The sequence below is a fragment of the Chrysemys picta genome, chromosome 19 (genome assembly GCF_011386835.1).
Source record: "Chrysemys picta bellii isolate R12L10 chromosome 19, ASM1138683v2, whole genome shotgun sequence".
In the NCBI taxonomy this organism is placed as follows: domain Eukaryota; kingdom Metazoa; phylum Chordata; order Testudines; family Emydidae; genus Chrysemys; species Chrysemys picta.
In genome coordinates, this window is record NC_088809.1 from 4,191,912 (window position 1) to 4,217,655 (window position 25,744).

Consider the following 25,744-nt stretch of genomic DNA (forward strand, 5'->3'; position numbering starts at 1 on the left):
ACAAACAAGGGCCCCAGGCTCTTGCGTGCTGTACCAACGCACAACAAAGAGGTGGGTTCGTTTTAATAATGTGTTGGCTGCTGGAACAGTCTCAGTCTAAGCTCAGTGTTTATCTTTGTATCATTTACCTCTTAAGACAGTTGGCAGGACAGCCAGGAAAGTGAAATGGAAACATTATTATTATTATTTATTATTATACTCAAAACAGGTGGCTGCTGTTTGTGAACTTGGGCTTTGACTACAATGAAATGTGGCTGCCACTGACTGCATTTACAGATTTTAAAATCCAGCTTTTCCTGACTGGTAAAGTTTAACAGGTGTGATCATCCATGCCAATGACAAAGTTCCTTCTGTACACTCTTCTATATATTGTCAGAGAACCTGCTCCTTAAGGTAGTTGGAGGCCCGATCCTCAAAGGTCTTTAAGTGCCCAACTCCCCATGAAATCAATGGGAATTAGGTGCCTAAATACATTTTGAGGCTCTTTTAAGCGCATTCCAGTCATGCACAAAGTGACTGATGTTTGTCATGTGTCTGTTCTTTCCTCATCACAGCGGGGCAGAAGTGCATGCAGTGAAGTAGGGTTTGGGTGTGTTTGTTTTTAATTATATATTAAATACATGCCACTTCGCTATAGATTTGTTACAGAAGGCAAGGTCAAAGAAATACACCTTGCACTTGGGGCAGAAGATGGTGATGTTTGGCGTGGTCCTTAGTTGGTGGTAGAGTTAATTCCCCAGCGGTCTGCAAGACCGCTCTGTCTTCTGCAGTAGATGAGTTTAAGCTCGTTGGAAAGAGTTCCATTGCATCAGAAGAGCGGAGTGGCCAGCCGCTGTCTACATCCCGACCCAAATTCTCTGCTTGTGGTGCTGCATGTGTGAAGGGTACATGGAAGGTTTTCTAAGTAACACACTTGGAAGTAATCCTGTGTTTTATTTAGAGGGGCAAGTACCTGCAAATGGCAGCTTGGATGGTGAGGAATTCATCTGCTTCTTGGTCCTTGGCATCATCATTCTAATGACATCACAATCTTTGCCATAGCAATTAACTTAAAGTGAGAGGTGGGAGCTGCTGGACCTCTCAATGAGCCCCCATCATCCAATTATTTGCATATATCTAGTAGCAGCCTCCCACCCTGGCACCGGTGAGAGAGGGAGAATGGTTTCTAAATCAACAGTTTGCCATGGAGTTGTATTGCTTTAGCTTGCTAAGCTGATGTGCTTCCTTAAGGACTAAGCATCAGCGCAGACTCTGGAGCATAAAAAGGTTAAAAGGAAATTAAAGTGGAGAGGGAGAGATTGTCTCTAGATTAACCCTGGCCTGTTCTGGATTAATGATTGCCCACCATTTGACCTTGTAAAGGCTGCCTGTGGTGTTTCTTCTCCACACCCCAGGATTACTGGCAATGTGGTTTCTTCTTTAATTGTCTGGTTTCCACAGGCCCATTTTAGTAAGGGAGAAACTGCACAAGGTCAAACAGTCCATCAAGTTCCTTTATGTCCCGTCAGCTTGAGCAGCTCTTGTAACTATGGTAAGTGCAACACTGTCAGACAGTAATGTGTTTTTCAAAGGGAGGGTGTTCCTTTAAACAAATACACCGGCTTGTGAAGTAAGCCTCTTAAGTATTGGTAAGAGTTTACCAGAAATCATAAACAATGACTGGACTATCCTTATCCTCAAATGAACTTTCACACGTGTATAGATTCTCAAAGGGTAGCATGCAAACGATGCACAATTTTTTTCAGTCATATACACTCCATTGTTTTGATTACAGTTTTATTGGCTTGGCAGCTACGCTACATTGATCTAAGGGTGAGAGGAAACTCCCCAGCAGGGATGTTGGGTCAAAAGCCCTGCTAATGGCACATGGCTGCCTGATATCTATGAATGCTTAATTTTACGCTCCATACTTTTTTTTCAGCTCTTCTGCTTTTGCTATGTAATTCTTCATGGCATCAGCCTTGCTCATCCCTTTGCGTCCATTCCAGCCCTCCCATTTGGCTTTGCCTGTTACATCGGTTGCACAAGGGCAGGGGATGTTGATGTCCCCGATGGTGGCTTGTTTGTAGAGACTGTAAATCTCCAGTTTTTCTTGCTCGGAGATCGGAACCTTCATTTCCCTGACCATAGCAACGACTTTCTCAAATTCCGCCTGAGACATGGTGAGAGTTCAGTGTCAGGACTGCTGCTTCCTTCCGCGGTGGAGGGCTTGCCAAGATTCTCAAGGGCTGACCCAGGCCACGACAACTGGAATGAAGGAGAGTTGCAACAGCAGAGTAAGATTTTTAAATGCCTCAATGGAAGAGTGTAACTGCCTTTAGCAGGAGCAATACAATTTTCAAATGGCCTTAAAATTAATCCCAGATTAGGGGAGTTAGCAGATTTTACAGATTTTTACAGTCAATTCTTCTTGGACCTAGCATTACTTCTCCTTTTGGAGACAGGATCTTGGGGTCTGTTTCTCTTTATGTTTGGCAGTTAATCTCTCTACTGGGATAAACATGGTATAAAAATATAGACTGTTTATAAATAAAGCTGGTTTGTAAAGTATGTAGCCATTTATTCATTAGAAACCTGCTAAACATATGGACAGCTTTAGTTTCCCTTTGTAACCAGTGTGGAAGAAGATCAAAGGAAGACCATTACTCAACGAAAACAAATTGAGCTAGGAATTTGGTCTTAGCTCTATCTATGTCAGTCTGGATTTCAGTGGCGTTGCTCTGGATTTCTGCTAAGAAGAATTTAACCCTCTGTGCCTATATATTGGCAGTTTGCCTCAGAAAGAAGCAGTGTTACCACCTGTTCTGCTATTTATTTTGTGTTTTTCTTAAAGCTCCCCTTGCTGGAGTCGGGTGATTATCCCACAATCTCAGCTTTCATTTAAGAGGAGGTAGAAAAATCTAAGTTTCTATCCCTGATCATTGCAGAGAAAAACCTGAAAAATGTGACTTAAACATTTAAAAATCCAGAAGGCAAATAAAAAGAAACCAAGTATTATTTTTAAAGTTAATTTTTATGGGCCTCATATATGATTTTGGAAACCTTGAGTTTAGTAATACTGGAACAGAACCAAAACCCCACCTTATCCCCATGCTGAACTTTTGTGCCTCCAATGACAGTCAGTCATATGTAAGTAGCTGTGATATATGCCCCTGAGCTAGTCCAACAGTGGAAGTTTTTGTGCTATACTAAAATAGATATGTATAAAGTGCCCTGTCATTGTAGCACCTAGCTAAGCAATGCACCTATGACTATTGATGAAAATACTTCTCCATAACCAATTGCTGGCTGCTTGTAAGTTCCTTACGAGGTCTGGGCCCTCTGTTTCAAAGCTGGGTGCACCCAAATAAGAGTGACCCAGTGGGTCAGCATCTCCTAAAACCAGTCTGGTTTGGCTGAGGTGCCTCAACACGCTGGCTTTGGGGGGGGTGGTTCTCCCAGCCCCCTTTCATTAAATTTAAAAATGATGCTCTAACACCCCCCCCAATGTCGGGGGTGTGAGGGATTCTGTGAGTCCCAGAACCTGGGAGCTCCCGGCCCATGGGGCAGAGGGAATCTGAAGTGTCCTGGGGAAGCGAATCTCCCTGTCCCGGACTCAGACTTTGACCCCAGCAGGGGCAGGTCAAGGTGGGGAGGGGGGAGCTGAGAGTTTTAAGAGGGGAAGAGTTTCAGTGTCTGGGGGGGGGGGGGGGCTGTCGGGGGATCCCCCACCCAGGAGGAGCCGGGCGGGGCGGGGCATTACCGACTGGGTACGGCCCTGCGACCGCCGCTCCGTGCAGTGCCGGCCAGGCGCCTGCAGAGCCCGCTGTGCCGCCGCGTCCCGCCCCGTCCCGCCGCGCTGCGGGGAGCCGCGGCCACGTGGCTCGCAGGCGGCGGCGGCGGGTTGGGAGCGTCACAGAGCCGGGCGCGCCTGGCTCACAGCGCCCGCCTCGGGGAGCCGCGCCCGCCCCTGCCGGGCCGTGCCGGGCCGCCGCCTGCGCCGGAGGAGCGGAGAGGCCGGGCCATGGAGCTAGGTGGGTGCTTCGCTGGCGGCCCGGCCCCGCTGCCGGGTGCAGCCGCGGGTGGGTGTGGGGACGCGCGTGGGGTTGTGTGGGGACGCGCGTGGGGGGGTTTGGGTTGTGTGGGGACGCGCGTGGGGGGGCGGGGCGTGCATCAGGGGTGGGGTGGGGACACGCAGCACCTTAAACCCGCCCGCTTGCCTCACCCGCCGGGTGTTTAATAAATAGCTCTGGAATAGAAAGTCCTTCCCACGTTTCTGGGCCGGCCGGGCGCCAGGGATCGCAGAGTCTGGCCCGGTGGTTGGCCAAGCTACCCTGAGGTGAGCGTGCGCCCCCGCCGAGTTGCATTACACAAGGATGCTGGTCCCAGCAGGGCACCAGCCTTCCCACCCCCCTTAATTCCCCCCCCCCCCCCCCGAGCTAAGTAATTGCACCAGATGGCTGAGGAGTCAGCAAGGGGGTTAGCAGAAATCAGCCCAGCGAGAGAATCGTTTGCCCGGTTGGTACCCCCTATTGCATGTACCACAAAAGTGCTTCAGGGATTTTTGATTCCATGTGTGTGCATGAAAGACAGACACTGGCAAATTCCTCATGCTGTTGCTAGAATGGCCTGCCAGCCTCGCCCACAGCGTGTGAGGAGCAGAGGGTGCCTGTCTGGACAAGAGGTACACAATTCTCATAGAACATTATACCGCAGCCAGTAATGCTGTTTGGAAACGGTTCGGAGGGGACAATGCACCTTCTGTGAGCAGGCAATGTAAACAGACACTAAGATTGGAATCCAGTAACAAATACACACCAGCATCCTACAGGGAAACCCCACCTACTGTGGGAATCCAATGCCAGTCCCCTTGATCTCTGCACTGGAGATTTAGAATTAATGGAGATATCCCATCTCCTAGAACTGGAAGGGACCTTGAAAGGTCATGGAGTCCCGCCCCCTGCCTTCACTAGCAGGACCAAGTACTGACTTTGCCCCAGATCCCTAAGTGGCCCCCTCAAGGATTGAACTCACAACCCTGGGTTTAGCAGGCCAATGCTCAAACCACTGAGCTATCCCTCCCCCCAAAGCTTTAGGCCAATGGGGTATGTTCTATTAGGAGGAGAATTTGCAGAGTGCAACATGATCAGTGAGATCAAGGATTGTCTTGGGGCAGTGTTTTAGCCACAGGACTTCCCTGGAAGCAAGGCCTAGCCTTTCCTCTGGGGCGGGCACTTGTATGCAGGATCCTTGCAGGGGTGTCCTGGACTGCAGCTCACATTTTAGAGCTGTGCAACATTCCACCATGCTGGTACGTTGGTCTGACTTTGCCGCTGATGTGTGACCTCGCGTGAGTGACTTAACCTGTTTGTGCCTCTAGTGTACGTGAGCCTGACAGTAGCACTCCTCCCCCACCCCCCATGAGATCCTCTCTTGGAAAGTGCCGTATAGGCTCAAAGTCTCACAATTCTGTATTTACGTACAACACCAAAGCAGGGGCCGTTGCCAAGCAGACACAGGGACTTTAAGCAGCGGGGCCACCGTATTCCTTCCCCATCCCTCAAGAAGCCCCTGTTATGCAGCTTTTGCCTCCGTAGCAGTGGAAGGGCAGTTTCACAGATTTCTTCCTCCTCTGGATTAGAAACCTTGAGTTCTCTGTATGTGAGAGAGAAGTGGTGGGGTTGGCGATCTTAGGAACCAAAGCCCTGTTTGCGCTGTGTGGGCAATACTAAATCCTGTGGCATGTTTTGTAAGAGGAGGAGTTTACACTGGTGGCCAGAGCCCACCCCCAGCAGTTGCGTTGTGTGTTCAGTGCATGGGTGTTGGTACACATTGTCCCTGGCCTGCCTGCATTTCAGTACTGTATAATTTGTAAAGTGCTTTGGGACTATAGGCTCTATAAAAACCCAGGGTGATACTACAATCATCAGCTGGAAAACATCCCTTTCCCTGCAAGCTGTTGTGCATGTGTGTGCCTGTGTAATCCTCTTTCCCAGGCTGCCCTATGCTAATGAAGGAGCTACTGCAAGGTGTAAACTGGCGGTGTTTTTGTGTGTAATTGGTATGTCTCGTGCTCCTGTTTGGAGTTCAGGACAGTTGCATCATCTCTCTAATCCCCAGATCTGGTGGACTTGCTGCATTAAGGGTTAATGCAGGGTTGTTTTTCCACCTATAAGATGGAAGGTTGAATCTTTTACTTCCTTGCAGCATTTCCGTAACAATCCATTAACATTCCTCGGTGTAAGTTAGTTTAAGTAAACTATTTGTGTTATAGCAGTGCCCCGTGCTAGGCGCTGTGTGTACACATAGAAAGAGACAGTGCCCGCTCCAAAGAGCTTGCAGTTTAAAGAGATGAAACAAAAGAAGTTCCAAGGAGTTCCACAGGTTGACTGTGCGTTGTGTGAAGAAATACTTCCTTTTATTTGTTTTAAACCTCCTGCCTATTAATTTAATTTGGTGATGCACAAGAACCAGAGGATGTTGTGAAGGCCAAAACCATAACAGGGTTTAAAAAAAAAAAAACTAGATAAATTCATGGAGGATAGGTCCATCAATGGCTATTAGCCAGGATGGGCAGGAATGGTGTCCCTAGCCTCTGTTTGCCAAAAGCTGGAAATGAGCGACGGGATGGATGACTTGATGATTACTTGTTCTGTTCAATTCCTCTGGGGCACCTGGCACTGTCCACTGTCGGAAGACAGGATACTGCGCTAGATGGACCTTTGGTCTGACCCAGTAGGGCCATTCTTATGTTCTTAAGAAAGATAGAGAAAGGAAGTAGTACTAGCCCCATTTTACAGACGGACTAGCCTAAGGTCAAACAAGGAGGCTGTGGCAGAACATTGAAACCAGCTCTTCTGAGCCCTGGTCTAATCACAAGAACAACCTTCCTCTCAGATTTAATTGCATGTCCGTGTGTGCTTCTCTTTAAACAGGACCCTTGAACGTCTGTGAGGAAACAACCATTCTGCATGGCGGATTCCTGCTAGCAGCGAAGTTGTCTCATCCCAAAGCGTTGACAGAGTTGGCCAAATCCGACTGGCCCCGGGTCGGGCAGCCTATAACTGATGCCTTGAAGGAGATATGCAGCAGCCGTTCCTCTTCCCCATCCCAACCCAATGTGTGGAAGAAGAAAGCGGTTATCATCATCTGGGCCAAAATCCTCCTCCCCTGTCCCTTGTCCTCCGCGGGCTCCACCTCAGTCGACCAACGGTGGAAGGAAGATGTCTTCTTCTCGGTGGGCAGCATGATCCCGCGTATAAACCACACCGTCCTCTTCGAGCTGCTCAAGGCTCTGAATGCGCCACGGCTCTTTGTGCAGCTGCTGTTGGCGCTGCCCACAGCGGTGCGTCAGCAGGAGCTTGAGCTCTTTGTCAAGTACGTTGTGAACGAGACATCCCTGGTGGACGTCACCTTCTTCCTGGACGTCTGGTGGGAGATAATGAAACACAAGGAGGGCGAGCAAGACAAAATGATCCTGATGTTCAGCACTCTAGCCCATCAACACCTGTCCAAGTCTCCAGATGAGCCCTGCCACCCGGCAAAGAGATTCAAGGGGGACCCCTTCTCCCTGCAGAGCTCCCCCGTGGCCACTGGCCTGTTGACTGTTCTGATCGACGGGCTAAAGCAGCTCTATGAGAGTATCGTCCTCCCCAAGATGAAGTGCTGTGCTCTCGCCAACCTGGCGGAGCTGCTGTCGGTCTTCACGGTGATAGAGCGTGAGTCCAGCTCGCTGCCCGTCAAAGCATACCTAGACAAGATCGCATCCGTCGTCGCCATCTGGAACGACGACCGCGAGAACCGGTACAACGGAAGGGGGCTGGAGGAGAAAGTGAAGGAGGCCGAAAGGAGCGTGAGCTTGCTGTCTGTGGTCAAGCTGTCCAACGAAGAGCTGTTTGTTGGCTTGAGCTTCCTCCGTAGCTTGCTCCAGGGCTGGGGGGAGGAGCTGCAGTGCATGCTGAACAACCACAAAGAGATCTGCTACGAAAGCTACCGACTCCTTGACAGCCTCAATGCCTTCGGGAAGAACCTGATCTCCTTTGCCAAGTCTGCAGACCTGAGTGAGGACGAGAAGCAGATGGTGTCAGAACTGGGACAGATCATCGTGGACTTCCTCAAGAAGATCAATCCGAAGCCGAAAGGCAGGAATTCAGACAGCAGTGTCATGGCTTTGGTTGCCATGGCAATTATCGAGAAGAGGATGGACCGGCACACGGAAATGTGCTCCATTTTTGCTTCTGAGAAGGCCTGGGCCTTTTCTAAGGACTGGGTCGCCTGTCTTGTTAAAAACAGAGCCCTCTTCCAGAAACCGGAGCTGGTCTTGAAATTGCTGGAGACCACCGTGACTTTTAGCCTGTCTGCCGATAACAGAGAGAGCAGGGAGCTGCAGAGTCAAGTGATCAAAACCATTCTGGAGTGTTACGCTGAGCTTCCACTATCCGACAAGAACAAAGTGATCTCGGGCGTCCTGGCTTCTTGGGGTGGGCAGGGCCTGTCCTTGAACTTGAAGGCTTCCATGGAAGGTTTTCAAGAGGAGCTGAACTTGGCTTTCAACCAGATCACACAGAGTGCGTCAGATCAAGGTCTCACCAAGGCTGTTGCCTCTGTGGCGAGGCTGACTCTGCTCCACCCAGAGGCGACGGTGAAGAAGGTCTGCAACCTCGCGGTCGTCAACCTGGGAACGCACCGGTTCCTAGCACAGATCCTGTGCTCCTTCCCAGCGCTGAGCTTCCAGGAGGCACGAGACGACCCAAACCAGTCGGGCAGCCTGCTAGAGAGATGTCTAAAGGAGACTGTTTGGGGGAAACTCTCCTCCGCTAAGGAAAAGGAGCAGTTTGTAGAGTTCTTGGCCTTTCTCATGCAGCCGAGTTCAGGGCATTCACTCCTCTCCCCCGCAGAGGTGACCAAAGCCTTTGTCCTTCCCCATTTGAAATCAGACTTTGCTCACGTCGAGCTGAGCTTGCAGATCCTCACTAAGGTTCTGGAGGTCCAGCCTGATCCAGAGGAACAGTGGCTCAAGTCCTGCTACCCCTTCCCGCTCCTTCTGGGCCTCTGCAAGCTCCTGGATGGCTACACAAAGTACTGGCACCGGTTCAGGGACCAACACTGCCCTTCGCTGGAGACCAAAGACCTGATTGCCACCACCCTCGCTCAGCTCTGCGACATGGTGGGGCAGAAAGCTGCCCCCTCCCCAGAAGTGTGGATCCAGTCGCTGGCGTGGCTACACCGGAAGGTCGAGCTGCTGGACTGGACCGTTGGTCTCCGGCTGAAGAAGCTTTTCGGGGATCACTTCAAGAACGAAGTCCCGGCTACCCTGTTTCAAATTTGCAAGCTCTCAGAGGACGAGTGGACGTCCCGCCCCGCCCCGGCATATGGGGCAGGCAGTGGGCTCCTGGCCTGGATGGAGTGCTGCTGCATATCCACGGCGCTGCGGGAGCAAATGCTCTCTCTCCTCACCGTGGATGTGGACAACCCAGAAGAAGTCAACTTGTTCAGCAAAGGGTTCCTGGTGGCCCTGATACAGGTCCTTCCGTGGTGCAGCCACAGCGAATGGAAGAGACTCACCCAGGTGATTGAAAGCCTGCTGCACAGGCAAGTCCTTCACGTACCTTATACTCTGGAGTACGTGCAGTACATGCCGCTGCTCAACTTCAAGCCGTTCGCCCATTATCTCCAGTTCTCCGTGCTGTTCTTGAGAGGATTCCAGCTGCTCTGCAGTTCCAGTTGCTCCAGCTGGCTGCCAGCAGACGCCTGGCAGCACGTGGTGAGACTCTACAGTAGCAGCCTCACCGAGCTGCTGGGCTCGGTCAAGAGGGATTCCCAATCTCACTGGCACTCTGCCGACGACAAGAACCCCACGCAGGAAGTGTCCTTCGTCTACATCCAGGTGTTCTGCCACGTGCTGCACGTGGCGGCCATGCTGCCGGATGACCGCTCCGGTGAGCCGCTCCTGGTCCTGGCCTTGGAGATCCTCTCGCAGTACGAAACGCTCAGTGCCGCCGACAAGTCCCTGAGCAGCGCACTCAGGAAAGCCAACGAGAAGCACTTCCTGGAGTCCATCACCGACAACGTCAGCAACAAGGAGCTCCGGGCCACGCTCCTGCAGAAGCTGAGCAAGCTGTGAGCCATCCCAGGTGGCAAACCGGTTGCAGGTTACACCTGGAGCGAAACGGCGTGTCTCGGCTCCACGGATCATCAAAGCTCAGAGGCGTGACCGAATGAGACACACCGGTGTTGAACAGAGCCTAAACCCTACAAAGATGAGGAGAAGTGACTTGGAGATTTGTCAGATCTATAATAAACCTTTTCTTTTGGACTTGTTTGTGTAGCTGTATTTTTTAACATGCCTGAGAGTGTCATGGTGTGTTTAGAAATTGAGGTCTGCGTCCTCTGTGAAACCTGACAGTTAAAATAGCCTCCATTTTAGTTGTTCTGGAGTTGCACCCGCAACTCCAATCTGGCCTTTTAATATCTTGTTACTGTGTTTGCTGTTAAGGAGTTTCGCACCAGGCCTACAGCCCTGTAACCCTGATCCAGGGACGCTCAGCCTCCATTGGCTATTCAGTAACCAGGCCCCCTGCTAACACTGTCCGCAAAAGGGGCTTAGATCCTCATGGGCACATTGCGACCTCACCACCTGCCTGCTGGGGAAAATGAAGTGACCCCCCCCCAAAGCAGCTTGGTAATGTATTTGGGTTGCTTCTGTGCTGGGCTGGATTCAGACTGGTAACCCTGACTCCCCCTCAGCCGGCTAGAGCCTCTCTCCTCAGAAAGTGCACGTTGTACAAGACAGATTCACCATCCAGTGGCTCTGAAAAGAGGTCTTTATTCCGACAGGTGTAGTAGTGAGTAGGGGCAATGTTAGTGCAAACTTTAAACTGTCCCAAGAGCTTTTTTCCTTTCCGTTACATAAGGCAAATTATTTGTAACAAAAACAGCAAGATAAAAATGCCTGCAACACCGAGAGCATGTTACAAAGTGGAAACCCACCCATCTGACTGGCCTGTGTAGTTAATAATAATCAAAACAAAACACGTTACTAATCCGACAGTCATTGCAGGGGCGCATTGTTAGAGCGAAGCTTGGAAAGAGCCCATTCCTTTATTCTTCCAGGAACATGTCCAGGGTAAGGCCGGATGCCTGAAGGAATTGGGATTCGGAGAGCTAAGTGCTTTCAAACACAGTCTTCAGCTCTTGCGCGGCGGCTGAATAAAAGCTACAAGGCAGCCTATCCTTTTGTAAACTCCCTGCTTCACGGATAGGTAAGGGCCAGATTTGCCCCTGGGGGAGCTACTCACTTCTGTGGAGTTATTCTCCAGGGACAAATGCAGCCTGTTAGTGCTGGCACCAAAGGTTACAAAGAGCCGGTGATTGTCCTGGTGTTTCTTGTGCATATGGTGATTGTCCATCAGGGGTCTCTGCTCAGAGTGGTTGGCGTTTTGCTTGTGCGCCTGCTAGGGTCTTTAGTCCACAGTTATAAAGAAAGATCTGGTTCTCAGCCTTTAGCAAAGTGCTGCAGTCTGGGGCTGGTCTTGCAGAGGGTGTGGTACTAAGCAGGGTCAGGGGAAACAATTAGTGCAGCCGATACTGTGGGCCCAAGTCAGCGTTGGTGTAAGTGGGTGTAGGACTAGACTAGGGGTGTCAGTCAGTGACCACTGTTCTGGGGCTGCCACCTCCAGCAGCTTGTTGCATTTCACCTATAATTCCTAACTCCAGTTTCTTCTCTCTGGTTCTTTTCACCAGGGCTGAGTTAGTGGGTTGGGTAATCCCAGACCTGGGGAAACATGGCACTTAGGTCTGCATGGAGTATTGCCAAGGGACAAACTCATGCTTAGCAGCAACTAGAAACTTCCCCGGAGGCAATGGACCAAATTCAGCCATGGCACAAGGGCGGTGTAAGGGGAGCAAACTGTTCAGAACATCACCCCATCAGGGCCAGATTCTGCTCTGAGCTGGAAGGGTGTAAATCAGAATAACTCAGAACCTGAGCCAAGTGAACCTGCCCCTCAGTATGTATGACACACTGGTTTTCCACAACTACAGAAGGCCAGATCACACCAGTGACCCCCACTACCACCGCCACTGAATTTGGCCCAGAGTCTTCTGTGGGTGTTACACCCACTGCTGCCAGGTCTGGGTCTGTGCCATACTCTTTCAATGCCAATTTCACCTATTAATTGACCGGAATATTTATAACCAACCCTCTTGCCTCCCTTCTCTCCCCTTTAGCATTTCTTTGACCAATAGCTAGAGAGTCTGACAAAGCAAGGCTCTTTAGTGCTTCACCTACATAACCCTCCCACTAGCCAGGTTCTCCCGCAGACAGAAGGACCCAGGACACTTGAGTGTTACAGAAAGAAAGTCCTTCTGTAACAGGCTGGTGCTGCTTCCCTGAACTGCAGCGGAGACAACACAGCTGCTTTAAAGTAAAAGAGCCTCCTAATACTAATGGGCAATGATGTTCTGGTCCCAACCTGGTACCTACAACACTGATTTTAATGGCAAGGCAGCTGGGAGAAGAGCCAGGATGCTGGCTTAGTCTCAAACCTTGTGGTCTGCAGCCGCCGCTGGCGATTATCTATTCTTGTTGGACGGCGAACTGCTGTAGAGTCGGACAGCTTTCCTGCAGATCAGCATGAACCAGTAGAGCTGTGGGGCGATGAGAGAGGCATTGGCCACGTTGCAGTGCATGGGGATGTGGAAAGGCACCATGTAGATGGGGATCCCCGCATGCCTGGCGTAGGCCCCGTACATGAACGGGAAGAGGACGATCCGGCAGAGGAAGAACGTCACCAGGATGAGAATCCCATTCACCTTGTGCAGGAGCGTGTCCTGCATTTTTAGCTGCAAAAGAAACAAAGGCGGGGGCGGGGAGAGAACGCATGGTAAATGCTGCATATAAAGAGTGACTGTCCATTTCTATGTCACTGATTATTATCCCTGCAGTATTGTAATGCCTGGAGACATACAGGCATGTAGGGAAACAGTCCTTGCCTCAAAGAGCTTTCAATCTATGTACCTGGGCTAGTACACAGAGAAGACAATGGCAAGTCTCTCATTGGCTCCAAAGAGCTTTGGATCAAGCCCATGGACGAGACAACGACAGGACGGCCTGTGAGGGGAGGGTGACTGGTGACAAAGGATTTCCTAAAGAAAGAGGATTGGTGAGGAGAGCTGCTGCTCTTTGGCTGGTGACTAGTTAGTGAGGACTTAGTCCATCCATCTTTGACTACAATATGATGGAAGCAAGTGGGAACTAGGATGCCAGTGTGGTCTTAAAACAGGGATTTCTGGATGTGTGGATCACAAACAGCTGCTGTGGGGGTCCTGACCACCTGCTTTCCCCACAATGTTAAATGAAAGAGGGCTCCTAGTTGGATGGAAAGCAGTTCCAGGTAGGTCCTGGGGTGGAAAAGGATGACAACCACTGCTGAATTTCCCAGGTAACCTTGCTGTTAGCATTAAAGCTTTTTTGATCCCAATATTTAGAGGGAGAGCAGCATGGGTAAAACAATACACCCCACCCCGTTCTTTTTAAAGATACATATGGGCCAGGCCTACCTGCATCAGGATTTTGCCCAGTGACACAAACGGAGTGCTCAGTTCCGCCACAAAGATGCAACCAACAAAGAAATCTCCAAGCTCTCCTCTGAGGTACTAGAAATAACCAGAGTGATTAGTGCAGGGACCTTCTTCGTGGCCAAGAGAGGCCCAGTCCAACTCCCACTGATGCCAACTGGAGGCTTCCCAGTGCTTTCAGTGCCGTTGGCTCACACCCCTCCTGAACAAAGCTGGAAGGAAGGTAACTTTAAGGATTACCATGGGGATCGCAGCTTCTCTTTTGGGTCCAGATGCCCCCTCTTCCCCCGAAGGTGGACTTGGAAGCAAAGATTTCTAAGTGTTTAAGATACTAATCGATGGTGACAGATACAGATCAAAGGTACACAGACTGATTAAAGCTTCCACTTGACTAAATTTTATGTTCAGACTAAACTGGTTTCAGTCCTGATAGGTTCAGAATAAGTCTAGGAGCAGAGCATGGCATGTGCTGCTTGTAGACTCTGCAAAAGGAGGTGGAGGACTGTCCCATCTTTAGAGTTCTACCTACTAGTCAGTCTGTGAAATGTCCTAAATGAGAGAGATGTGGTGTCCCCTGTGTTTCCAGGCATAGGTGCTGGAACTGGTGCTGCTGCACCCCTTGGTTTGTGGTTTCCATTATATACAGGGTTTACTGTTTGGTTCAGTGGCTCTCAGCATGCCTGTTCCCTGGTAGAAGAAGGTGCCCTGGAGCAATGGTTGATGGGGGATGACCATGGAGCTGCACAGATGGTTCAGGAACACAGTGAAATGGATGAGGTGGAGCTGGGTGTGGGGAGCCCGGCTGCTGCAGTGGGGGACAATCAAGGGTGAAAGCCAAGCAAAACTCCCATGGATGTCTATAGAGCCAGGATTTCACCCCTGTGTTTAGAGACCACCCAGGAGGTAATGGGAATCAACAAAGACCACAACTGAGGGCACCATGGGCCCAGGCATTACTCCCAGTCTGGAACCAGGTGAGCGCTTCACTGTGTGTCTCACTCTTGTGTTCAGTTAGACTGGCAATCCCGATTGCTGCCCCTACCTGCGCGACGGGCGTGAGGACAACAAGAATGAAGAGATGGTGCGTCACCATGAGGCGATCCTTTTCCAGGAAGCTCCTCACGCTGGCCAGCGAATGCTTCTTCTCCGAGGTGTCTTTGCTTTTGTGCCAATGGCAGAGGTACATGACGTATATGTCGTAGATCATGTATGGGACGATGACCCAAACATACTCTACTGCGAGCCAGTACCTAAGGGGAGGAAGTGATCTCGCATTACCATAGCCTCGTGCACACGCGGACGGCTGGAAGATGGAGGAGATGGATGTGCTTGGCTCACCAGCATGATACAGTTTTAGTCTGGTCTAACTCCATTGTCTGCAAGGCCCAAAGGAAAACTTGCCTCTGATAGGCCAACGCCTGCCGTGGGCACCCGCTTTACCCTGCTGCTCACATTTCCATTACAATGTTGTTCAACGTTTACTTCAAAAGCTAGGCTGGGGCTGCTACGCTGCAGAACATCCCCAATCAAAGGATTTCACAGCACTTCCCCCAAGGTGTCGCCCTCCTCTGAACAGACAGAGAAACTGAGGCATTCAGAGACAAAGCTGCTTCCCCAAGGTCACTTCAGTGCCACAGCCAAGAACAGAACCCAGGAGTCCTGAGCTCTAACTAGCCGGGAAGCTGCCGCAGGTTAGCAGGCAGCTCCAGTGTCCTGCCAGGTTCTGAGTGCTCTGGTCCTCATGCAGCATCTTACAGGATTGAGCTCTTCAGCCCTTACTTGAAGGGAGAGGCACTTTCGCGGAGCAGTCTCACGATTCAGATGGGGCACTAGTAAATGCTACCTAGTGTGGCTTGTAGAACTGGGCTTGTAACATTGCTGTGCCTCGGTTTCTCAATCAGTAAAATGAGGACAAGAGTGCTTACCTAATCCACGTTCATTACTGTTTGGAAAGCACTTTGGGATCCCGGAGTTAATCCCTGTTAGTTACTTTTGAGAACTCTGCCTGCCAGGTCTGAAAGAGACCTGCAGAGTATTTTATTTATGCAATAAAATCCCCCAGGATGTGTGGTTATTGGGGAAACAGCCGCATGCGGCAGCCTGTTCTCAACGTATCTTGGTGTGTCAATTGCACAACGTGGAATAACTGTAACTGATGCCTTGCAAAGAGAGAGGAGCCCTTGTAAGAACTGCTGAGAATGTTACTGATCGATAACTTCTCCGCAGAAATGCGTTCTGAGGCCTGAACAACCTCTGGTGTCTTGATGTCTAAAGAAACGTTTTCCTTCCATTCCTATTTCAAATGGGGGGTGGGACAGGCCAGAAGGGATCACCAGCTCATCTACTTCCTTCTGTGCATCACAGCAGCCCCTCCCTCCCCGCCCCCCAGTAAACCCAACAACCAAAATTAGACTACAGCATTATAGTCCATGGTTACTCTGTACAGCACTTGGCATCATGTGGCCCCAGTTCTGGGCGGGGCTTCTAAGAAGGGCCACGGTACCAGTCACAAAATAATCCGTCTTTGCCTATAGATACTGCATTTCTAATTACTGTGATCTTGAGATACCCCCTTGTACCCAAGTTCCAGGCTGTGTAGACGCCTTTCTTAGCCTGTTCCATGACCATAGCCACTCAACTCCCGCGTGGAACTCTGCTAAATATTTGTTGAAAATCTAAGGCTCTGGCTACATTACAGAGCTTACGGCTGCGCTGCTGAGGGACTGCTAGTGCAGACACTCCAAGCCAACAGAGGAGTTCTCTCCCGTCGACTCCAGCTTCCGTGATCGGCGGGAGAAGCTCTCCACACAGGGGCTTAGGTTGGTGTAACTGACGTCACTTGGGGGGTGGCTTATTCACACCGCTGAGCGAGATATACCGATGTAGTATGTACATAACCCCTGAATTATCCCTCCAGGCGTTACGTTTGAGAGGGTGACAGATTGATAAACCTATTCCAATTGCCTTGAGCGATGATGTTAAACAGGACTTTACCTGTTCACATGCAGCCACAGAGGGTTTTAACTGTGGCCTATCTATGCAATGGATTTTCTTATAATGAAAAGCTGGGACCTACAGCCCTATGACTTAGCCTGATCTCTTAGATTTCACACAATAAACAGGGTTGAACAAGTGAGATAGTTGGATGGGAGACCTCAGATAATACCCACGTGTTGCAAGAAATAGTCCATTCTTTCCTCTGAGTTAATAATGCATCCCTAGTTGGTAGAGCTGTTTCCTTTGGGGTGAAAAATGGTATATATAAAGTGCCTTTCACTCATCTACTTTCAGCATTCTCACTAGTTTTTTCTTGTTAGGAACTAGGACTTTCAGTAAGTGTGTTTAATATCTGTTGGGAAAATGATGATGCCCTCGTTTTTCCTTTTTGTCCAACTGAGCAAATTAAAATCTAAAATGCATCAGTGATGGGGGAGATTCCCTTACCCCATTTCCACTTTAAAAAAGAATGGTAGAACAGTGTCTGAGAGCATCCTAAAAGCCACCACTTTTCAAAGAATGGCATTCCTGGAGCATTTCTTTACAGCTGATTTGAAGTACGAGGGAATCTATTTACGGGCTGCCTGCCCAGCACCCCCTTCCGTGATTCTTGTATAGCCTTTGCAAAATTGTGATTGAGGTTAGGTTTAATTACCTGTCATGTACCACATCCTTGCAATTAAGGACAACAATGATCCCAGAAACAGTAGCCATGGTAGCTTGAATAGAAGACACCATCCTGAAATTGACAAATAAGAAAAAAAATCATACCCCTGCTAATCTTGCTGTGACTAGAATGAAAGCGCCTCAGTGGTTGGAGGGATCACTGACAGAAAGGTGCGTATTTACTTGAGTCCTACTCTGCACCCTTCTAGCGTCAAAGGTGATGGTACCTCTCTCCTCCCACACACAGTGTTTGTGTCTGAAACATGCCAATCCTTGGGTGATGTAAACTGACACGGCTCTATTGAAATCACTGTAGTTGCATCACTTTATTATCAGCTGAGGATGTGGCCTGCAGTTTTTTTCAAGGCCTAGCTCTATTAAACACATTCCCTGGAAATAATAATGCAGAGTTCCTAAAATACACATGGTCTTGCCCAGTAGCTGAACTATGTTTAGGGTGACCAGACAGCAAATGTGAAAAATCGGGATGGAGGGTGGGGGGTAATAGGAGCCTATATAAGAAAAAGACCCCAAAAGTGGGACTGTCCCTATAAAATCAGGACATCTGGTCACCCTAACTGTTAAACTGTCCCTTTTCCAAAGAGTTTGCATTCTAAAGGTACGAGTAGGTATGAAACAGTACAACACAGACCAACAAAACAGAGCTGAAACATGCTGTTTGTTTCTGGATGGCTCTTGCAGTCACACACACTGTGTATCTGAGACCCATGCTGTGATGTTTTAGATGCACATCACGCAAACACGGGGGCTACCAGAAATGTGCTATTCTCTTCTAGATGTACATAACACACAGTCTGCACAAGTCAGAAATGATCCGCAATTCTAGAGGCAGGTTGCATAGACACACGCAGTCTACACATGTCAGAAATGTTATGCTGTTCTAGATGGGTGTTGCACAGCATCACACAATCTCACCGGGTCAGGGACAAGCTCTTCTGTTCTAGGTGCCCATGGTATCTACACACGCACACTCTGTCCTTGTGAGGATGCTGCTGCTCGGTTCTATCCTAGATCTATGGGGATGTCTATACTTACATGTAGAGTGGATGCTGCATGCCCAGTTAGCACGGGTATAAATAGTGGAGAGGGTGAAGTGGCTTAGGTGAGTAGAGTGCCCTACAGGCCTGAACCTGCAGAGTCCATACCCTACCCGGGCTCTCTACAGGGCTATATTTAACAGCCTTGAGTCCCGCTGCCTCCTGCCAGTGCCTCCCCCACTGCGGAATGCTCCACCCGCATGAAGCTACACACTGACACGTGTGGATGCAGCCTGCCTTTCACTACAGCAGGCGGTGCCTGGACACTGTCTGACACCATCCCGGTAGATCACACAGGCTGCCCGTGTCAGGCTCATGCCCGTGGGATCTAGATCAATGTCTCACACACACGCTGCCCTGTCCTGGCTATGCCCATCACTGCCCCATGCCAGCAGCACTGTGCTGGGTCTCCCACACGCTGCAGCAGGCGCCAGATGTTGGTAGCCAGCTGTGCCGACCTCGCCGGTCGCCTAAGAGACTCCGGATGACACCCCCATGCCCCCGGTACCTGCTGCTGAGGAGGATCCGGTCCTTGAGGCTCCATGCCGGGGCAGCCCAGCCGAGACTCCGAACGGACAGAGCGAAGAGACCCGGGAAAACCACCGAAGCGATCGCCAGCGTTTGCCACATGAGCTCGGCGGAGTGCCCTGCCCTGCCCCGCTCCGCTCGCGGCTGGGCGCTGACAGCTGCCGGGCGAAGGGCTCCCGGAGCGCCAGCAGCCGCTGCCCAGCGGGACTCTCCCCGCACCTGGTTTGTCAACAGCAGGCCGGGCGGCGGGGAGGAGGAGCCGAGCCGAGGGTGGTGGGCGGCTTAGCGCCTCCTATCAGCCACTCGGTCAGCCACTCTCCGGGCCTTGCTCCTCTGCCCCCCGCGGTAGAACGCGCTGGGCTGCTGCTGTGGATTCCGCCCGCAGAACGCGGGTGGCGCGGGGCTGCTCCTCGGCGTTCCACCGGGAGAACGTTCGTACAGCGGAGGGTTCCGCCCACAGAACGCTGGTGGCGCGGGGCTGCTCCTCGGCGTTCCACCGGGAGAACGCTCGTACAGCGGAGGGTTCCGCCCACAGAACGCTGGTGGCGCGGGGCTGCTCCTCGGCGTTCCACCGGGAGAACGCTCGTACAGCGGAGGGGGCGCCCGTGGAACGTTGAAACGCTTCCCCTGCCTCTGTGGAGTTCCCGGTTAAAGTCTGCGCGGCTGGGGAGGGGGGAAGCGCAAGCCGTGCACGGGTTATCAGAGTGCTGGGGTGGCAGAGGTTGCGGAAGGGTGAGTGGGTGGAAGGCTGAAAGTCCAGGGCAAAGCTGCCACTGACTTCGAGGGGGGTGACGACAAAGGATAGGATCCTTTATTTACAACCACGTTATCTAGGACCTGAGCTCTCACTGAAGCTATACTGAAACCAGATTTTTTTAATCCTCCACTAAATAAACATGAAGCTATTTATCATAATTTAATTTACTCGTTCAGAATACTCCTAAAAAATTACCAGCCTATGCACAAATATGTTCCCCCTGCTCTTTACGACGGTGATGAAAAAACTCGTGATATTGTATATCCTGTATAAAAAAAACCCACATGGATGAATAGAACTTTGCAAGCTCTGGCTGATGTTGATAGTTCGTAGAAGTGCCCTGGAGATGGAAAAATGCTCAGCGCTGTTCACGTTAAAACACTGTCTGTTTTCCTAATGAGGTTACCTTAGGTCTGAGGCCTCCAGCACATTCTGCTCTGATCCTTGCCCCCATTTAGTTACATTCTATCTCTTGCAGTCAGACTGTAAACTTTGCAGGGTAGGGACTTTATTTTCTAATGTGTTTGTAAGATGCCACATATAGCATTCAATACATAATGTCCAGTGGCAACTCGGTGGGAAATTCGGCTATGCAACTACCCAACCTCATCTTCACAAGAGCTACTTTGCCAAGTAACGCTGTGCACTCAGAAGTAGTAAAACAGGTTTGGCTATCTTAACCCAGAAACTTTGCAGGCAAATGTAAAGTTCTGGTATTGCCAAACCAATCTGAGGATGAAACTATGGTAGGAAGATCAAAAGGGAGGAGTATCTAACAGTGTGGTACTGGAAGAGGTACCATAACCAGTATCATCTCCATCTTTCCAGATAAGAGAGTAGACTGTTTAAATATATAGCTTTGCACTTCTATTACATCCTTTATCTGAGGAGCTTAAAGTGTGGTAGAATCATCAATTAATTTAGTCTCAACGCCCCAGTGACACGGGGGAAACCTTGTTGTGGGTTCAGTTAAAACCTCATTCAAACTGATGTATGAAAACACCCTTCAATTAAGTTATTTGTAAGAGATGATTAAGGGGCTACCCCTAAAACAAGGCCTATTAGAGACTGCCCAGAACCTAGTACCATGTGGGTGTGGTTAATTCTACTGGGTATTGTAACCAGGTGTGAGAGAGAACATGCAGAACCTGAGAACAGAGAGAGAGAGAGAGGGAGGCAGGTAGGGTCAAAAAGGAAGAAAGCCAAGCAGTAGCCTGCAAGCACAGTGTTAGCCTGGAAAAAGCTAGAGAGCTTTTGGTCTGGTGTTGGCTAAAGAGGCTTTGGGACTGTAAATTAAGAAACTGCTCCTCTTGTTTTTAGTTCTTCCTGTAGTCTGAGAAGCAGGACTTTGTACATTCCTTGTAAATAAACAAAATTGCATCAAAGAGAATACCAGATGCTATCAGTTTCTGCTTCCAAGTGGAACTTCCCCAGGGCTCCAAAATTTGACTAGCTGGTTCCCGTCAAAAAGAGGAAACTCTGGTGTTAGACATGGGATTCAGTTTCTGAGGCGAGAGAGTGTGTAAACTGGTATGACTGTTGAACCAAGATAGAGCAAATAATGGAGGTACTTGCAGAAATCAAAAATGGGCAGTGAGATTTAAAACAAGACCTAAAACAGAAGCTGGAGGCTTCACAGAAGGAATTCAAGCAGCATCTGGAGGTATGCCAGAAGGATGACCTGCAGGCAGAGATGAAGTTTCTGCTGGAGCAACAATTACAAAGCATCCAAACAGATTGGGAAGTCCAGCCGTAGCATGACCAGGTGAGAATGGTAAAAGATTGATGAGGTGACCAGCAATCAGACTGCCATAGACCAGAAGGTTTTCCATTTAAATGGTGGAGACCAAGTAAACTTTAGCCAACCCGGAAGTTGCCAAGATGAGCTACAGAGGAAATTGAAGAGTCACTGACCACAATCCAAGGCAGCTCCTGGATGAGGAATTGAGCCAGCTGGAAGACTTGGATAGGACTGGACACTTACAAGTTTTCTACTATTTGTAATCCACAGAGGGCCAGAGGGGCGAGGTCAGATTGTCCCAGCTCAGATAATACAAAAGCCCCACTACTTTTCAGGGAAATACTCCTTGGGAGGCTCCTTTAGTTCAATCCAACATTATAGCTCAAATTAATGGTAGGGAGGAGGGACGGAAAGGGGGGTTGCTAGCAGCCAGTTCAATGGCTATTAGCCAGGATGGGCAGGGATGGTGTCACTAGCCTCTGTTTGCCAGAAGCTGGGAATGGGCAACGGGATGGATCACTTGATGATTCCCTGTTATGTTCATTCCCTCTGGGGCACCTGGCATTGGCCACTGTCGGAAAACAGGATACTGGGCTAGATGGATCTTTGGTCTGACCCAGTATGGCCAGGCTTAACTTAATCCCACAAAAAAGATGGAGTTATCCAGACCTGGTACAACAAGCCATGGACATATGGTTTGGAGATAGCTATCAATCTGAGCTGGCCAGGGCAAGAACCAAGAGTTAGAAAGAGTGGGGGAAAGAAGAAACCCCACTCGAACTGTAAGAGGACCTGCAGAGACTTGTGTTCTTAGGACACTTGGATACCACTGAGACCTTCCAATATAAACCGGTGAGGGACCAATGTATAGATGCTCGGTGAGACTTGGACTTGCATATGAAGATCACCAAAAGGTGGCCAAAGACACTCTGAGAGGCTGTGGACTTTGCCACAGAACTTAAATCTTTTCTTGCAGTGGTACTCCAAAAGAGGAAGCAGCTGCTAATGAGGAAGATGGAAGTGGATCACCATGAGTCCTGTAAGTACAGTCCTGTGTCTAATATATATGATGATAGAGGGGATTCTAATCTATTATCTGGTTCGTGACTGTGATGAACAATTACAACAAAAGATAAACGTGGTTTCTAAAATAAGGAAAATTGGCAAAAATTAAAGGGAAGAAGTTAAATGTGGGTACTGTGACAAAATTGACTACAAAAAGTATAAATTGGGGGAAGGCAGGCTGTTGCAAGTGTGTAGTGAAAGTCTCTCTCCCTTTTCAGGAAATCAGGGAGCCAGGGTAGACACCAAGCTGGAGGGGCAAAGCTTGGCAGTATGAGAATTAGCCCCACAGTTTTTGATTAGATCTAGCCACTGGGTCATCCCCATTTGACAGGCAAGACAGCTGGCACATAAATAAGTTAACTCATTTGCACAAGAACACAGAGCTGAGAACATGTCCATTTACCCTGGCTCACAGCCCCCTTCTTTAATCACTAGATAAAGATTCCTTGCTAGTGAGGTTTTCTTTGATACTGGTATAAATCTGTGTAGAGTTCAGCCAAAGCAGACCTGACACACAAGATAATGAAATCAGTTTGCAAATAAATGTGAATACGAGTGTCAGGCACTTCCCTGGATGTTTTGTAAATATCCAGTGTGTTGATCATCAGAGTTATTCCCCATGCAGATTTTGGTTGTATTAGCAGCACAAGTGAGCTCCTGTTACAATAATTTTTGTACTGCCCCATGTCTATTCTCACCACCTTGTAATAAACACATGTAAGTGTAACAAAAACTTCCTAAGCAGTCATTTCCCATTTTGTATGTGTGCAACTGATTGTCCCTTCTTAAGTGGAGCACTTTGCATTAGTCCTTATTGAATTTCATGTGAATGGGAGCCTTTCCCTTTACTTTGACGGGTTTTGGATCAAGCCCTTATGTAGGTGAGTAGTCCCATTGAGGTCAATGAGTAACGGTTGTGGGACTGGCTGCTATACTAAATTGGGGAAATTTTCAATTGTGTTTAAGTGAAAGTGTCCATTTAACAATTCCATAAATCCAACTCATTTAAACTGTACCTTTGAGAGTTAGTCTATAGTAGGACTGAAGCAGCAGCAGCATGTAGGAACATGTATTGTGATTGCCCATATTGTGTAAATCCTGTGAACAAACAAAGAAATTAATTTTCCAAAGTGACAGGAGCAAACCGATCCCAGGATTGAAATAATTCAGGACAGGCAGGAGAATCCAGTCTATTTTTATTTTTATATTTGTAATCTAAATCTGTATTTATTTATAGGCAATTTTTATGCTAATTTGCTTTCCCCATTTTCTGTATTACTTTCAGCATTTCACATTATCGGGGGAGAACAAAAGCACGCTTGTGACACCGTGTGCATTTCTGATTATGTTTCATTGATAACAATCTTTGCTTTCCATCAACCGTTACTGTTTAATTGTGTGTTCAGTGTTATCTTCTAAGCAATTCTGGGGAGGGTTAGTAAGTCCAAGGCCACGTCTTTGGTGTTACATATAGATGAAATTTAACTTCTTTGTTTTTGTTTCGTTTTTCAGAAAGTTTTGGGGAGTAAAGGTGGTGGTGGGAAGTGAAAATTAACATGAGTTATTGAATGAAGAAGGGTCACGTTGGGAGAGGCTAGGCTAAGGTGGGGTGGATGAAGGAACCGTGTAAGAGCTGCTAGCAGGACTAATGTTAACAACAGTAGCTGTGCTAACTTGCCAGGTGAGGGCTCTGCCAGTTAGCAAGAAGGAGGGGGAGTGGAGAGGCAGTGTTAAGGATGGGGAGGAGCTGTAGTCAGAGGAGCAAGCCAAGTATTTGTGATTTTAAGTGTGCTCTGGGTGTACTAAGGTTTTGAGCATTGAGCAATTCCTGATCCATCTCTGAAGTGGCACATCAGAAATAAAGGGCTACATTTATTATTACAGCAGGGTTCTCAAACCTTCCTGGAATGTGAACCACACTGCAAGACATTGTTTCACAGAGTCCCCCTTCTGTTCCTAATTGTAGAACATGGTCACCCTGAGGGCAACTAGTGCAACTGTGACATGGGCAAGTCATACTGGGAAAGTATATGAGGTAGGTTCATCTACTTTTAATACAATGTAGCAGCTGGGAAAGAGGCAAAATCAAACCACGTGACCAGCAGGTGTTCCACAGCCGCCCGTTTGAAAATCGCTGCAGTACAATATGCTTAATAGGTTTGTTGCAGGATAAAGGTCTTACTTAGTGTGTGAGGTCTGCAGGCTACGCACCCTCAAACAGAAACACACACACACACACACACACGTAGTTGCATGGACTCAGTGGGACTACTCTTGTGCAAAAATGAAGCATGCATATAAGTATTTGCAGGAATCTTTGGGACTATTCACAGGAGTAAGTACTGTCCCTGTTCTCGGCCCCTGCATCTGTATTTCTCCTGAGTGGTCCAGCAAGGGCCCCACTCTCAGGCTTCCAGCTCCTGAGCCTTTTCAAGTGGAGACCTGTATTTCTCTCCCTTTGGACTGGGGTTTCCCATGCTGCACTGTTCCCTGCCTTAACTGGGTGATTCCCAGCAGCGACAGGCTGCCCAAGCACACCCGCTTGCTTTCTCTTCAGAGACCGACAAGAGTAATTGTCCACATTTGTAAGTTACTACACAGGTCTTTCTAAGCAAACCTATTTTATTCTTCAGGTAAACCACTACAGAGGAAATACATTGACAAACAATAAAGTAACCTACCCCATGCTAATAACCTTACCAGGCCCCAACCCCATTCTACCATGAGCTCTGGCAGGAACAGTCCTTCTACACCCCAGCCACAGTGTTTCCTTTGTGGTCACAAGTTCATCACAGCTTCAGCTCAGAACAACCACCCAGTCTTACAGGGCCTCAGTGGGCCCAGTGCTTCCAACTCTAACCCAAGGATTGGGGTCCTCCATGGATCAGGAGACTTGTTCGTTTGCTGGATCAGGAAGAAAGCCCTGAGCCAGTTTAAAACTAGGCTATTTATCCAAAAAGCCTTTGTCTGTTAGTCCCCAGACAATCTAGTTTGAACTTGTATATGTACACCTCTCCAGGGGTGGCTTCAAAGGGCTGATAACGTAGGAAGTACATTAGCCTCCCCCTCCAACTAGAGAACACTGCCACAATCACACATGCACAATTGTATTTGTAATACAATGGACCCCTTAAAAGTATTAATCATTCTACTTCAATAAGGTTTAACTTCATTCAATAAAATTCATTTAGGATATTACAGGTTAGTGTTGGTCTGTCACAACTACAACTAGGTTAGGCCCTGAGGCCCAGATCCTCAAAGGTACGACCCTTGAGTTTCTGACTTTCAGTGCTAAGAACAGGTTTTGAGAGTGCCAGCTTGGCAAGATGGGAGAGTGGCACCATGTAAAACTGAAACTAAACAAAGCCAGAGTGC

General features: G+C 49.0%; 3 protein-coding genes across 8 annotated transcripts; 1 reads left to right on the forward strand and 2 right to left on the reverse strand.

Annotated features, from left to right (window-relative positions):
• Positions 1 to 1,745: 1,745 nt before the first annotated feature.
• LOC112061594 (diazepam-binding inhibitor-like 5) lies at positions 1,746 to 12,632 on the reverse strand. Of its 3 annotated transcripts, none has more exons than XM_065573206.1 (2): positions 12,526 to 12,632; positions 1,746 to 2,247 (listed from the first exon to the last, which is right to left on the reverse strand). In XM_065573206.1, the coding sequence occupies exon 2, from the start codon at positions 2,159 to 2,161 to the stop codon at positions 1,898 to 1,900; it is 264 nt and encodes an 87-aa protein (XP_065429278.1). In that variant the 5' UTR covers positions 2,162 to 2,247; positions 12,526 to 12,632; the 3' UTR covers positions 1,746 to 1,897. The 3 variants fall into 3 exon arrangements, with proteins under 3 accessions (XP_065429278.1, XP_065429277.1, XP_065429276.1); XM_065573205.1 differs by lacking the exon at positions 12,526 to 12,632 and adding an exon at positions 4,205 to 4,346; XM_065573204.1 differs by lacking the exon at positions 12,526 to 12,632 and adding an exon at positions 3,743 to 3,883.
• GEMIN4 (gem nuclear organelle associated protein 4) lies at positions 3,860 to 10,294 on the forward strand. Of its 2 annotated transcripts, none has more exons than XM_065573200.1 (2): positions 3,860 to 4,061; positions 6,915 to 10,294. In XM_065573200.1, exons 1-2 carry the CDS (start codon positions 4,004 to 4,006, stop codon positions 10,100 to 10,102), a joined length of 3,246 nt encoding a protein of 1,081 aa, XP_065429272.1. In that variant the 5' UTR covers positions 3,860 to 4,003; the 3' UTR covers positions 10,103 to 10,294. The 2 variants fall into 2 exon arrangements, with proteins under 2 accessions (XP_065429272.1, XP_005298214.2); XM_005298157.5 differs by having other exon boundaries at positions 3,866 to 4,013.
• TLCD3A (TLC domain containing 3A) lies at positions 10,785 to 19,398 on the reverse strand. Of its 3 annotated transcripts, XM_005298155.5 has the most exons (6): positions 18,787 to 19,398; positions 17,210 to 17,293; positions 14,600 to 14,807; positions 13,540 to 13,635; positions 12,526 to 12,822; positions 10,785 to 11,752 (listed from the first exon to the last, which is right to left on the reverse strand). In XM_005298155.5, the coding sequence occupies exons 1-5, from the start codon at positions 18,906 to 18,908 to the stop codon at positions 12,553 to 12,555; spliced, it is 780 nt and encodes a 259-aa protein (XP_005298212.1). In that variant the 5' UTR covers positions 18,909 to 19,398; the 3' UTR covers positions 10,785 to 11,752; positions 12,526 to 12,552. The 3 variants fall into 3 exon arrangements, with proteins under 3 accessions (XP_005298212.1, XP_042713868.1, XP_042713870.1); XM_042857934.2 differs by having other exon boundaries at positions 10,785 to 12,822; XM_042857936.2 differs by lacking the exon at positions 13,540 to 13,635 and having other exon boundaries at positions 10,785 to 12,822.
• Between the last annotated feature and the right edge of the window lie 6,346 nt (positions 19,399 to 25,744).

What these genes read in the sequence shown, in the direction of transcription:
- LOC112061594 (XM_065573206.1), bottom strand. Translation starts at nt 2,161, where the DNA reads ATGTCTCAGGCGGAATTTGAGAAAGTCGTTGCTATGGTCAGGGAAATG.
- GEMIN4 (XM_065573200.1), top strand. Translation starts at nt 4,004, where the DNA reads ATGGAGCTAGGTGGGTGCTTCGCTGGCGGCCCGGCCCCGCTGCCGGGT. An exon ending in GCTGCCGGGTGCAGCCGCGG is followed by an intron (nt 4,062 to 6,914) that starts GTGGGTGTGGGG and finishes CTCTTTAAACAG; the next exon opens with GACCCTTGAACGTCTGTGAG.
- TLCD3A (XM_005298155.5), bottom strand. Translation starts at nt 18,908, where the DNA reads ATGTGGCAAACGCTGGCGATCGCTTCGGTGGTTTTCCCGGGTCTCTTC. An exon ending in CGGATCCTCCTCAGCAGCAG is followed by an intron (nt 17,294 to 18,786) that starts GTACCGGGGGCA and finishes TGTCAATTTCAG; the next exon opens with GATGGTGTCTTCTATTCAAG. An exon ending in AAGGATGTGGTACATGACAG is followed by an intron (nt 14,808 to 17,209) that starts GTAATTAAACCT and finishes TCCTCCCCTTAG; the next exon opens with GTACTGGCTCGCAGTAGAGT.